This window comes from Barbatula barbatula, assembly GCF_947034865.1.
Source record: "Barbatula barbatula genome assembly, chromosome: 16".
NCBI classification, from domain to species: domain Eukaryota; kingdom Metazoa; phylum Chordata; class Actinopteri; order Cypriniformes; family Nemacheilidae; genus Barbatula; species Barbatula barbatula.
This window is the reverse complement of record NC_136779.1, coordinates 5,647,595-5,659,940: the sequence shown is the minus strand read 5'-3', so window position 1 is coordinate 5,659,940 and position 12,346 is coordinate 5,647,595. Positions and strand designations below refer to the sequence as shown.

Genomic DNA, 12,346 nt, shown 5'->3' with positions numbered 1-12,346 from the left:
CAGCGATCAGGGGGGCGGTGTCTATACGTTCGAGGGAGCACAAAATGTACAAAAAGTACAAAAAAGTCTAATCGATTGTTAAACAGCGTAGCGTTTAAACGTTACTTTTCACCAATTTCGATCCGTTACGCAAAACGTGCCGATTTAACAGGCGAAAAAAATGCATAATTGAATATTGTTATTAAAATAAAAACTGTGTTTTGTTTTAAAAACCCCAAAAAAGCAAAAAATAAGATCTACCTAGGCATGTCCGCATGTAATAAATTAAATTAAATTAATAACTCGATAGCCGTTAACGAGACCGCCCTAACGAAACTCCTCCAGCGTTTCTCTCACGTGACCGAAGCGAGGCGTTGCCAAGGGGAGGTGACGTCACCACGTTCGCGGTCACCGCAGGACCAGGCCTGTGACAGCTACGTTCTTCACGGCTCCGACGGAGGTTAGTTGTCGAAATCCGCCTCCATCTTCTTCGAACGCGAGGAAAACGATGATCAAACCGCCGAGAGCATAATCTACACAGTCTAAGCTTTCGACCGATCGCGATATTGTGGCGTTTCGTGCTTTTCCGCGTTTAAAAAGGAATGGTGAAAAGTGAGCTCCGTCGGAAGAATCCGAAATCTCCTCAGGGATTCGGGGGGGTTGGGGTCGCGTGAAGATTTAAAGGGTTATTGGGATTGAATAGCGTGTATTGTACGAGTTTTAGCGTCTGGTTTAAGAGAAATATTTGACATAGAGTCGGCCGACTCGTTCCGGAGAGACCAGTAAACAACGATGGAGCTGCGAGTTGGAAACAGATACAGACTTGGCAGAAAAATCGGAAGCGGATCATTTGGAGACATTTATCTGGGTAAATATACATATATAAACACTTGCACCGTGTTAATATAAAGCTGTCGGTTGATTGATACTGCTCATATGTTGCGATTCATGTCTGTCAACTGTAAATGTCGTTTAAGTTACTGTTATAGTCGTCGTATGACGTCCACGTCTCCGTTCTTCTGTCATTTATGTGTGAAATAAAATGTCTTGCGACCCTCATATCGCTATTTCAGTCTAAACTGAAATCCCTGGGTACTTAAAGTTTTCATTTAGGTCCCGACAGGCACACTGGCTTGCTTCTGTTGTTAATAACTTTAAACGCTACAAGATGTCCATAAATTGAGTTATTATTATTATATCAAAGTTGGTGCGGTTTCAAGCTGAGTGACATCACTCATCAAATGACATTTAACCTGTTTTGTGACGTTGGCGTATGTATTCGTGAATCGGACGTGTACGTACATGTTTCAGTGTAAACATGAATCGCACAAAAGGCCAAACCTGGCAGGTTTAATCGGCTTGCTCGGTTTGGATGGACACACAGGCTGGAATGATTGACATGCTCAGAGCTAATGCGTTCAATATAGAGCTTGCGTCCAGTGTGCGTTTTAATCTTCAGGTTTGATTCAGTAATATGATTCTGATCACATGCTTGTGAATTTTGGTGAAATGATGCTTTGATGGCTGACCGTTGTCATGGAGGGACACTGGTAGTAACCAAAGGAAAGTTTGCATTTTCTTGGATGATGAACTTTTTGGGTTCACCTCCATTGGGAACGTCAGTTTCACACACGAGGATGATCTTCGTTATTTGGTTGTACATGTCTGACATTTAGAGCTCACACCGATGACAATAGTAAGCCATTGTTGGGTATTACAATACAGGGTTGGGAAACCAAGCTAGGTCATTATGCTTGCTTTTATTCTTTTAACAGACATTTTCCTCTCTGTTAAAGTTGGCTATTTAAGTGTCATTCATCTACTGTGTCCTTAAAATCGTCTGGATAAAACGTGTGTGGTTGACAATGTTTCTCCTATTCAGAATCCAGTAGAAACTTTGGCAACTGTCGACCTTTTTTTGCTGTTCTTTCCACGCTGTCCTCAAAAACATTGTTCCTCGTCGGAGCCTGTTTGGACTGTGCTCCAGCACAACTTCGCCCTGGGAGACTCGGCGTCCTTTCCCGGTCCTACCCCTCTCTCCTCCCAATCACTTCCTGTCTCTCGCCACTATCCTCTAATTCAAAAACAAGGAAAAAAGCCTCAAAAATCTAAAAACTACAATTAAAAAAACATTGTTCATAGATGTGGAAACAATAGAATAATGAAATAATGCAAACTTGAACCACTCGTCTGGCTCAAATCCAATTCGCTTGGATAGACGAGCCCTGTTTGCAATGTTTACAAGGGGTCTTTTGATCATCCTGGTGTTATGGGCTCGTGTTTAACTGTGGAGAGCCCTTTATCCTACAGCTTTCTGGCTGAGATCGACTTGTTTCTATCTTTTGTGTGTCAACAGGCCTTGGCGGATGTGGTGAGATCGTAAACTCCATCTGCTCGTGTGTTTCATAACTGCACCCCTCTTACGCATGTGACCGTAATTGACGTGATTTCAAAGAATATTGACATCAAATAATACTGATATTTTGTATTTAACTTTTGTTTACAGTGCTTTACAAGGTGATTGTGTATAAGTCATGAACTCAAATTGACTTTAATCATCCTCCGCCTCATTAGGGATCGAACCCCGCCAGAGTAATCTGGTCTGAAGCTGTTCCATTTTTCCTCCCTGACAAATCATCCAATAGTCACCTTAAATGCAGTACCTATCCCTTTTTGGGGATTCCTAGACCAATCCCATGCTTGCATCACTTGGCGTCATGAGATGCCCCAGGTGTGTGAGTTACCTAGGAATGTCTTTTCATCTGCAGGTTTTTTAATTCGTCACCCCTTATGTAAGAAATGTTTGGGAGGTTTCGGTTTGGCATTATCGCGCCTGTCCTTTGTTTATTTTTGGACCCCATCTGTAATTTGCTAATCTTAGCACCAACAAGTAGAGATCTTATTAGCTGTCGGATTATATTGTACACTTCATCCCGTATTAACCTTTATTTTTATTTCATAGTTTTGTGCACATCGAGTGTTTTGGAAGTGGCTTTTCACTCAATTATCAGAAATGGCCCATCTATAAAGTTTAACTTTTTTGAGCTTGTAATAGTGCTATTGGGTAAATTGATATGAATCTTAAGCAGAACTATGTTATTTACATTGTTTATGGGCAGAGATTGGTTTCGACATGCTCACTCACTATTGCGTCAGGGTTGGAAGAGCGTTCCTCCTCCTGTGATCAAAACGTATCAAAGAGAAAAGACTGTTTGTTCTCATCTTTGAGTCGACTGTCTCCTGATTGAATTGTGGGTTTATGCCCGACTTGTTTAAAATGAGTTTGTTCGCTAACAGCTTAATCTCACCCTTGGTGTTATTTTGTTTGTGTATTCACTGTCTTGGGAACTTGCAGAACAAGTTTTGTAGTTTCTGTTAAATTGGGTAGTAGCTTGTGTCGCGAGCATACAGTTGTAAAACTGACAGACCCAGTCCTGAATGATGTTAGGTCAACATAGATTACTAGAGCTGCACCGATTGACCAGCAAAAGACCGGAATCGGCCGGTTTTCGCAAAATTGTCAGTCTCTCGTCTTGCTGATTCTAAACCGATCTTATGTTGGGCAATAACGTCACAGCTGTCATTTCACTCAAAGGCGCAAGTAAACATGAAAACGTCAGTGCGCGATGCCTGGCTTTCACGGCTTATTTATACTCGGGTCTGGGTGGGTCCACCGAACTGTCCGAGTCTCCCATGACTGACACGTATCTCTCCGCTGACCTCACTACGAATGTGTAGTGGACAGAGATGCAAAATTTGACTGTATAGTAGTTCATCTTTCGTTGCTTCGTCTACTTCGGGTATGTTCTACATGCTAACAGTGATGCTAATCTATTTTAAGTGATGTAAAATGGCATTCAACACGACTTCTACCTGTTTACCAAAATATAATAAAATTATAAATGACGTAGTGTAAAATCCACTCATAAGATGTTTTTTTATTTAAATTTGTGGCTAAAATTAACCCACATCTGGTAATACTACAGACCCAAAATAAAAGACTAAAATAAAGAATTTATTTTACATTTCAGAAAAAAATTAATAAAGCAATGTTTGATTCTGAAACAGACAAGAATAAAGTTTAAGTATTTTATTATCTTACACTTTTGTGAGATGAGTACAAGAATAAAAAGTAAAATTTGTTTAGTTATATTTTATTATTTATACTTCTTTTCAGTCACAGAGTTCTTTAATTTAAGAGTTGTTTGGGCAAGAGAACAATCTGTAATTTAACACATTTAAGTGCATCTCTATTGACACAATGTAGTAACACTTTTACTTTATTCATTAATTGTTTTTCACAATTTTTATTATGCAACATGCAAGAGATTGTATTCATATAGTTTTTACCGCACCAAAAAAAATTCTAATCTATTATTTGCTCATCTTATTTGCATGTTTCCTCTGATTATTCTATTGGTAGTAATAAGCAGTTAAAGCTCAGTTATGTCCTTAATGGGGACTGGTGCTGTTGAGCTCCACAAATTACAACACGGTTCTATAAAAGTATCTACAGTTTTGTGTAAGGGTGTGAAGTACAGACTGAAAGCTGTTTTTACCTGATAAAGGACAGGGATTTTTTTGTAGGAAAGGCTCTGAGCTCCAAGATGTGTAGCCGTTAGGGCTGCCAAACGATTAAACGCTTCCAGTTTGTGATTACATAATATCTGTGTAGATACAAAATTAATATGTACAGTACAAACACATACACATACATGACAAGCGAATGTTTTGTATGGGCAAGTCAGAGAGAATTTTACTTGCCTGACCGGACAAGTAACTTGGAAAAAAAACCAACAACAGTGTGACATACAGGTACATCTAAAACAATTGAATTTCATGAAAAAGGTCAATATTTTCACTCATGTTTTTACAACACTGTTTTCTGAAGTCCACAGTCAACGCAGCCATCTACCAGGAAGTTTTAGAGCACTTCATGCTGCTTTCTGCTGACAAGCTTTTTTGGAGATGCTGATTTCATTTTCGGGCAGGACTTGGCACCTGCCCACATTGCCAAAGGTACAAAAATAGCCGGTTCAATGACCAAGGTGTTACTGTGCTCGATTGGCCAGCAAACTGCCTGACCAGAACCCCATAGAGAATGTATTGTAGGGGAAGATGAGACACCAGACAAAACAATGCAGATGACCTGAAGGCTGCTTTCAAAGCAACCTGTTCTTCCATTACACCTGAGCAGTGACACAGACTGATTGCCTACATGCCACGCCGCATTGATGCAGTAATTTGTGCAAACAGAGGCCCAACCAAGTATTGAGTGCATAGAAATAAACATTTCTTTAAAAAATATTTTTATTGATCTAATGTAATACTCTCAGACACTGAATTTGTAAGCCATAATCATAAAAAGTTCAAGAAATAAAGGATTTAAATTGGTCGACCGCTATGCCGTCAGTGTATATATATATATGTATGTGTAATTTAAATGAAGAATAACAAGAGCTCTGACAACAACCTTGGCCAAAAACCGTGGTAACTACACGTTTACTATAATAACACCATGATAAACACTAAGGAAATAAACAGACCGTAGTTGTCAGAAAGACCCTACTCTTGATGTATGTTGCTCTTTACAATGAAACCGTTTATACTCGAGGTGCAGACTTTTAAAGGAAATGTCAACCTTTCCTCTTTGTTTAGGACTGTCTGAAGATCTGCACATGTGCAGCAAGACATCGGCCAAACGTGCAGTAAAATCAACATGTTTAAAGAAGAGTCTTGCTGTTTTGTTGTGCCATTGTTCGGGGCTTGCATGGATAATTTGAAATAGAGCGCTCTGCACAAGGATGTGATCACATAATAAGCTGATGAAAAACTGCACCTGTCTTTACTTTCATACATAGTACATAATCAGAGAATAAAGAATATTAATATTAATTTGCTCATTTCAAAGTAGACACTTCAATCTTTCTTTAGAAATATGCTTTACGTTTCTATGATGAGTATTCGCAGAGTTTTAAAACTGTTTAATGACATGTTTCAGAAAGATGCACGCGGAGGAACACGGCTGGAAGCACAGCCAGTATATCTTCATTCTTTTACAAAAGCAAAACATTTTGTAGATAATGAGTACACAGAAATAAAAGTAGACCAATCACAGTTTCGAATCATGTATTAGTCTTATTTGTGTGACCAAAATTTACTGGAGTATTTAAGTCTTTCTCCGCAGTAATAAAAAAAAGATGTGGCCTCACGTCAAGACATAACGGAATAGCACTTATTACAGATGCTGTTCACGTTTACTCACTGAAGACAACCAACTGTGCTTGCGTGTATATTCGCCAAGATGGGCATTAAAACGTTTGTGTCTGAACGTTTATGCGTAATATATTGCGAAAATAACTTGATCTGACACTTGTTGCGAGCAGTTTGAGTGGCGGCGGTGTCCCATGTGCACATGCATGAATCTATATATGGATTTTACGTTCTTAAATAAATGACAAAAAATATTGACCTTTTTCATGGCATAATTTGTTTTTTGATGTACCTGTATATTTAGTGTTTTATGAATATGTGCATTAGACAGAGCTCCATTTTTGTGGAGTGGGTTTGTCGTGGTTGTGCTTATTTGTGTGTGAAAATCAATGGCGCACCGCAGTCCATGTAACTAGATGCAAATGCTGAATCCTATTATTTAAAAGTCCTCTGGCTGTTCTGCGTGTCTGAGTGAATTATGTACACAGTTTGCACACATACAACGAGTGATGGTTGAGGATTTATCTGCGTCTGCGCTGGATATAAACACATGAACTTCATCTCCAGAGTTGCTCTGAGAGTTTATTTTACGAGGGTTTTACTGTTGAGTGAAGCTATCGGGAAACGCACAAACCTGAAGCGTCTTCCCGTATCTAAGAATTTTACTGCAGTTTACTATAGTACACTACAGTAATTTATATGTAGGAAAAAAGGAAAAAAACTGATATAAGAGAAATTAAAACTTATTTAGGTAGTCTAAAAATGATATGGCCCTAATTTATCCATCTGTATGTAACATTAACCTGTACCTACAGTACAGACCCCATGAACACCAGTTTATAACACCAGTCATATACTGTACTCTCTTTGTGCATATACTCATACTTCATTGTTATACTTATATTTCTTCCTACTGTATACATATGATATAGCCAGATGATCAATATAAACAAATAATAATTTTGATTAACAGAACTTAATTTGATATCTTTAGGACATTTTTAGGACTTTAGGACATATTCATTCTGGGAAATCGATTTTTGGTCATTCAGCCCATCCCTACTTAGAAGCAAACTTGACCAGTCATCTAAATCCGAAACAATTATATTGATTATATTATAATTCAAATGAAATATCTTTTTTTTTTATCTTTGGATGAGTAAGTTTTGCACTCGGACAAGTAAATGAAAAATGTACGATGCTTAATGTCAAGCTTTTATGTACAAACAAACTTTTATTTTGCTTGTGATTAATCGTTTGACAGCCCTAACTAACTTACTAACACAATAAAAACATGATAACATAATTAAAAAAAACATGATTTATGAACCATTTTAAAAACATCATGTACATAAAATCTCAACAACATGTAGGGTTGTAAATAACCGACTTCTCCAAAACATCTGTGACCCCAGTGGAACTTTGTCATATGTGCACCGAATATAATGGTCTATTCATTATAATCTAAGTGGCGTCAGTTTGTACGATCTGGTCCTTTCAGTGTTTTAACCGGTTTATGTTTCGCTCTATCCAAGGCACAGACATTTCAGTTGGAGAGGAAGTGGCCATCAAACTGGAATGTGTGAAGACGAAACACCCACAGCTCCACATCGAGAGCAAAATTTACAAGATGATGCAGGGTGGAGGTAAGATAAAAGGTTTTTTACATCGGGGTCTGGGGCTTAAGAAATCAATATGATCATTCAACATTTCTGTTGGATTACAACATGGCATCATGTGTGATTGTGTATGTGGGTTCTCCTTGCAGTGGGCATCCCTACCATAAAGTGGTGCGGTGCAGAAGGAGATTATAATGTGATGGTGATGGAGCTGCTGGGCCCCAGTTTGGAGGACCTTTTCAATTTCTGCTCCAGAAAGTTCAGCCTGAAGACAGTCCTGTTGCTGGCTGATCAGATGGTACAATCTAAAGTGTTGTGGTCATAAATAACATTTAAAGTTTTAGTAAATGATAATGACTTATTTTGCATCAGAGTCAGTTCCTTATAAAGTGTCTTTTCACAACTGTGTAGATAAGCCGCATCGAGTACATCCACTCCAAGAACTTCATTCACAGAGATGTAAAGCCTGATAACTTTCTGATGGGCCTGGGGAAGAAAGGCAACCTTGTCTACATCATTGACTTCGGACTGGCCAAGAAATACCGTGACGCAAGGACACACCAGCACATTCCATATCGAGAGAATAAGAATCTCACGGGCACTGCGCGCTATGCATCCATCAACACACATCTTGGCATTGGTAATGACACATATGTAGACTGTGTTGAGAATGGAGAACTAGCTTACTAATTGCTGTAATCTGCATGTTATATAAAAAAGAAAAAGAATACTTAAAACGTTAAATGCTACATTTGGTCCTTGGTTACCACATAACCATCACATTTAGTTCAATAATTAGATTGGAATAATAAATATCGATTTACATTTGTTCATTGCTGTAGTGATGTAGCAGCGTGTTGGCGCAGCAGTGTGTAGGGAAAATCGACTCTGCGTTGAAATGATCGCTGCACTGCTGCTTACGCTTAAAATGCTCTCATCTGTTAACATTTGCGCTGAAAGAAATACAAACTGCTTAGGCGTGTGGTGTGAAACGGGAGTTAGTCTGCTGGCTCTGTATGACGTCACTGTTTGCTCAAACATTAGATGTCTGTATTTTTTTAGCATTTCCCAGGATGATTTTAATCCGTGCACACATTTGCTTTGACATGACTGCTTATTCATAAATTGCTACTGTAATATGAAGCTTACAGTTTCTCTTCATGCTCCAAATAAGCTCTTATAATGATGTGTTTGTCTCTACAGAGCAGTCTCGGCGTGATGACCTGGAGTCTCTGGGGTATGTGCTCATGTACTTCAACTTGGGCTCGCTGCCCTGGCAGGGACTAAAAGCCGCCACCAAGAGACAAAAGTATGAGCGTATCAGCGAGAAGAAAATGTCCACCCCCATTGAAGTTCTCTGCAAGGGCTACCCATGTATGTACAAGTCTTGATGTGTTGTTTAGCGGTTCTTCATCGTAGAAGTCTCGGCAATCTAACCTAGATTGTAACGTGTATGTTTATCTGCCCCACAGCTGAATTTGCCACATACCTCAACTTCTGCCGGTCGCTGCGATTTGATGACAAGCCAGACTATTCTTACCTGAGGCAGCTCTTCAGGAATCTGTTCCACAGACAGGGCTTTTCCTACGACTACGTGTTTGATTGGAACATGCTAAAGTTTGTAAGTACATGCTAACAGCTTCTTGCACAATTGGTTGTATTTTTAAGTCTATATATTCTTGGTGTTATTTATGCTTGTGCTGTTATGTATTATTTCAATGTAGATTATTTGGAATTGCTTACAGATCCTACTTCAGTCTGGTTTTAATTTCTTATGTTTTAATTTTCAGGGTGCCAACCGTACAGCAGAGGAGGCAGACCGTGAGAGGAGAGAGAGGGATGAGCGGATGAGGCATAGCAGGAATCCTGCCGCTCGAGGAATCCCAGCAGCCTCAGGCAGACCCCGTCCCGCACAGGATGGAGCTGCACCCACCCCACTCACGCCCGCCTCTCACACAGGTAAGCACATTTAGTTCCCCAGTCCATATCTGATTAAACCTTTCGCTCTTTTTGAACGCTGGTAAAATCATCTGCATTTCGCTGTATCTCACAGCAAACACATCCTCCCCAAGACCAGTCACTGGCATGGAGCGCGAGCGGAAAGTCAGCATGCGGCTTCATCGCGGCGCTCCGGTGAACGTGTCATCCTCAGACCTGACGGGACGGCAAGACACTTCCCGCATGTCCACATCACAGGTTTGTGCGGACCTCTATTGCCACCGCCGCATTTTGAGCCGTTTTTTAAGTCTAAGTATTTTCACTGATAAAATGTGCATCTCAGTGTGGACTAAAGACCAAAGCACAGAGAAGAATCTGTAGCGTGAATGAGCTGCTTATGATGAAATAAATAAGAGTAAATTTCCTCCGTGCTGTTGCTTTATAAAATGTCTGAGCAGGCTAAATTGTTTTTTAAAGCACACTTTAGTGATAGAACCATCCTTTTAATGATAATGTCATTATTATTATAGCCAGCGGGTAACTACTGAATGCTTAATGCAGAGGTCACATTTCGGGTATGGGCCACCATATCTGACAACTAGGTCACTTTCACTTTACAATATTATATCAGGTTTAAGAATAAATCTGATTATTAGGTAATTGAACAGGCTTTTCTAGGTAGCTCCCAACCTTATTTTAGTATTTCTTGGCCAATTCACCTGCAATATCTGTCAATATAATATACTGTAGGCATGGTTTGATTATGGGTTGGCAAAATGACGATTGCAGGGATGTTAAACTGAAATGTTTTTTATTTCAGAATAGCATTCCCTTCGATCATCACGGCAAGTAGTTGCTTGTCACGCCATTGTGTGAAGGCAGCCACACCAGGTGAGTTCAGTTGCCAAAAAAATGTCTCCAGTAAACTCATTCAAAGCTTTTGCTCATGTCACTATACATTTATTTGTAGGACTTATTTTTGTGCTGATGTTTCAGATTGTCTCCCTGTCCCAGATGCCTCCACTTTGCAATATGGAGCACGATGGACAGCCTAACAACACGTGGCTGATTGACAGCTCTCAACCATCAGCTAATAGATAGGGCCGTCAGTCTTACTGTCTTCTATTGACGAAACCAAAATGGTGTAGATACAACTCAGCCTCTGCTTAGGCTCTCTCTCTCTCTCTCTCTCTTTCTCTCTCTCTCTCATTCTCATATTTTGTTTACTTCACTTTATAAATGTTCTTGTGGACATGAGAGCCGAGGCCTGTTGCGAAATGAATTAGATCGGAGACTGGATCAGCCAGACACCACATCGTGTCACCTGCGTCCTTCACAGTGTCACACTACATCAAGAGCTGCACAACTCTTTATTGAGGCCATGTATCGTCTATGTGGTTTAAACAAGTCTTTGTTTCTTTGTATACTAGGTTTTCTTTTGTATTTTAACCTGCCCAACAGACGAGTCCGTCTGGTGGTGCTGTATTGGGTTAACTTTAAGCTTTTTATTTACTCTGTGTATTTATTTTTTACTTTACATTTTAATAGCCCTTTGTAACTGTTGAGTTCACACGGGTTCCTTTTCCATGGCGGAGCCGGGGCCAAATCTTTCTCACTTCGGATATAACAAATTGACTCCATGTCCTAATACAGGGACCCTGTGAATCTCACCAGTTTGTCTGATTTATTGATCTCTAACTGTACAAAATTGCCCTTCCCCATAATTGTGTGTCTTCTGTTTCTAAGCTGTGAAATAACTGTAAAATATTTGTGTAAATGTTTCCATGCAACTCTATAGAAAGACTATGAAATGGCCACAGATAGTTTGAGTCTGCAAATAATCACCAGTTTTTTATTCCACTCTTTCATAAAGCCACTAAAATGAAGTGCCAGACATCGGGGGTTTCATATAGTATATTCTAAACTTGAACTTTGACTCTATGCTGGTTTGATTTTCGTATGAAGATAATGTTCTGTACTGCGAGAAGACACGTCTTTTAAAAAGGTTGGCATTCAGCTAATGAATGTGGAAAGTGTTCTTGCATGGGTCCTGAGTTCTTCGATGGTATTTTGGAAGTGATTAAGAGTTTGTTGGAGATGCAGATCGTCTTTGCAAAGGTTGAATGAAAAATCAAGTCTTACTTTTGAAGTTCAGCTGTGATTACCCTCTTTTAAGAATTATTCCAGCACTGATGTGGCTTTTCTAATGCACCTTGAAAGCTGGTGGTCATCTCTTCTGTTTCTTTCATGTCATCTGTTGAGGGGACTTTGGCAACTACCTGGGCAAAGTTTTTTTCCATCGGATTTTCTCTTCCCCTCCCTTGGCTGGTTCTGGGCTCCACACACTTTTGTGGAAGTCATGCCAATTTGTCAGTCCTGTAATAATTTGTATTACCACCGTATTTGTGTATTTTAAACCGTGTAAATAAATGAATTACTTGTATTTGCTTGTGCTGGCATCAGGTTTTTTGTTGTTAAAAACCCAGTTTACCTAAATTGTGTTTTCTTAATACGTTTTCCACTTAGGGTTAAAAATTATTTTATTAACTTTAAACTTCTGGCAAGCTACCAGGGTTTGAGATGCTTGCCGTTCACAA

At 39.4% G+C, this 12,346-nt stretch overlaps 1 protein-coding gene across 2 annotated transcripts; it reads left to right on the top strand.

Moving 5' to 3' along the window:
• The first annotated feature begins 297 nt into the window (after positions 1-297).
• csnk1db (casein kinase 1, delta b) lies at positions 298-12,192 on the top strand. 2 transcript variants are annotated; one of them, XM_079476257.1, is made up of 10 exons: positions 298-847; positions 7,728-7,838; positions 7,961-8,109; positions 8,223-8,451; positions 9,015-9,185; positions 9,284-9,432; positions 9,602-9,770; positions 9,865-10,007; positions 10,570-10,640; positions 10,746-12,192. In XM_079476257.1, the coding sequence occupies exons 1-9, from the start codon at positions 772-774 to the stop codon at positions 10,600-10,602; spliced, it is 1,230 nt and encodes a 409-aa protein (XP_079332383.1). In that variant the 5' UTR covers positions 298-771; the 3' UTR covers positions 10,603-10,640; positions 10,746-12,192. The 2 variants fall into 2 exon arrangements, with proteins under 2 accessions (XP_079332383.1, XP_079332382.1); XM_079476256.1 differs by having other exon boundaries at positions 337-847; positions 10,575-10,640.
• Positions 12,193-12,346: the final 154 nt, after the last annotated feature.

Excerpts from the sequence above, each read along its gene's own strand:
- csnk1db (XM_079476256.1), top strand. The coding sequence starts at position 772 with ATGGAGCTGCGAGTTGGAAACAGATACAGACTTGGCAGAAAAATCGGA. Across the intron at positions 848-7,727 it reads ATTTGGAGACATTTATCTGG|GCACAGACATTTCAGTTGGA; the intron begins GTAAATATACAT and ends GCTCTATCCAAG. Across the intron at positions 10,008-10,574 it reads CCCGCATGTCCACATCACAG|CATTCCCTTCGATCATCACG; the intron begins GTTTGTGCGGAC and ends ATTTCAGAATAG.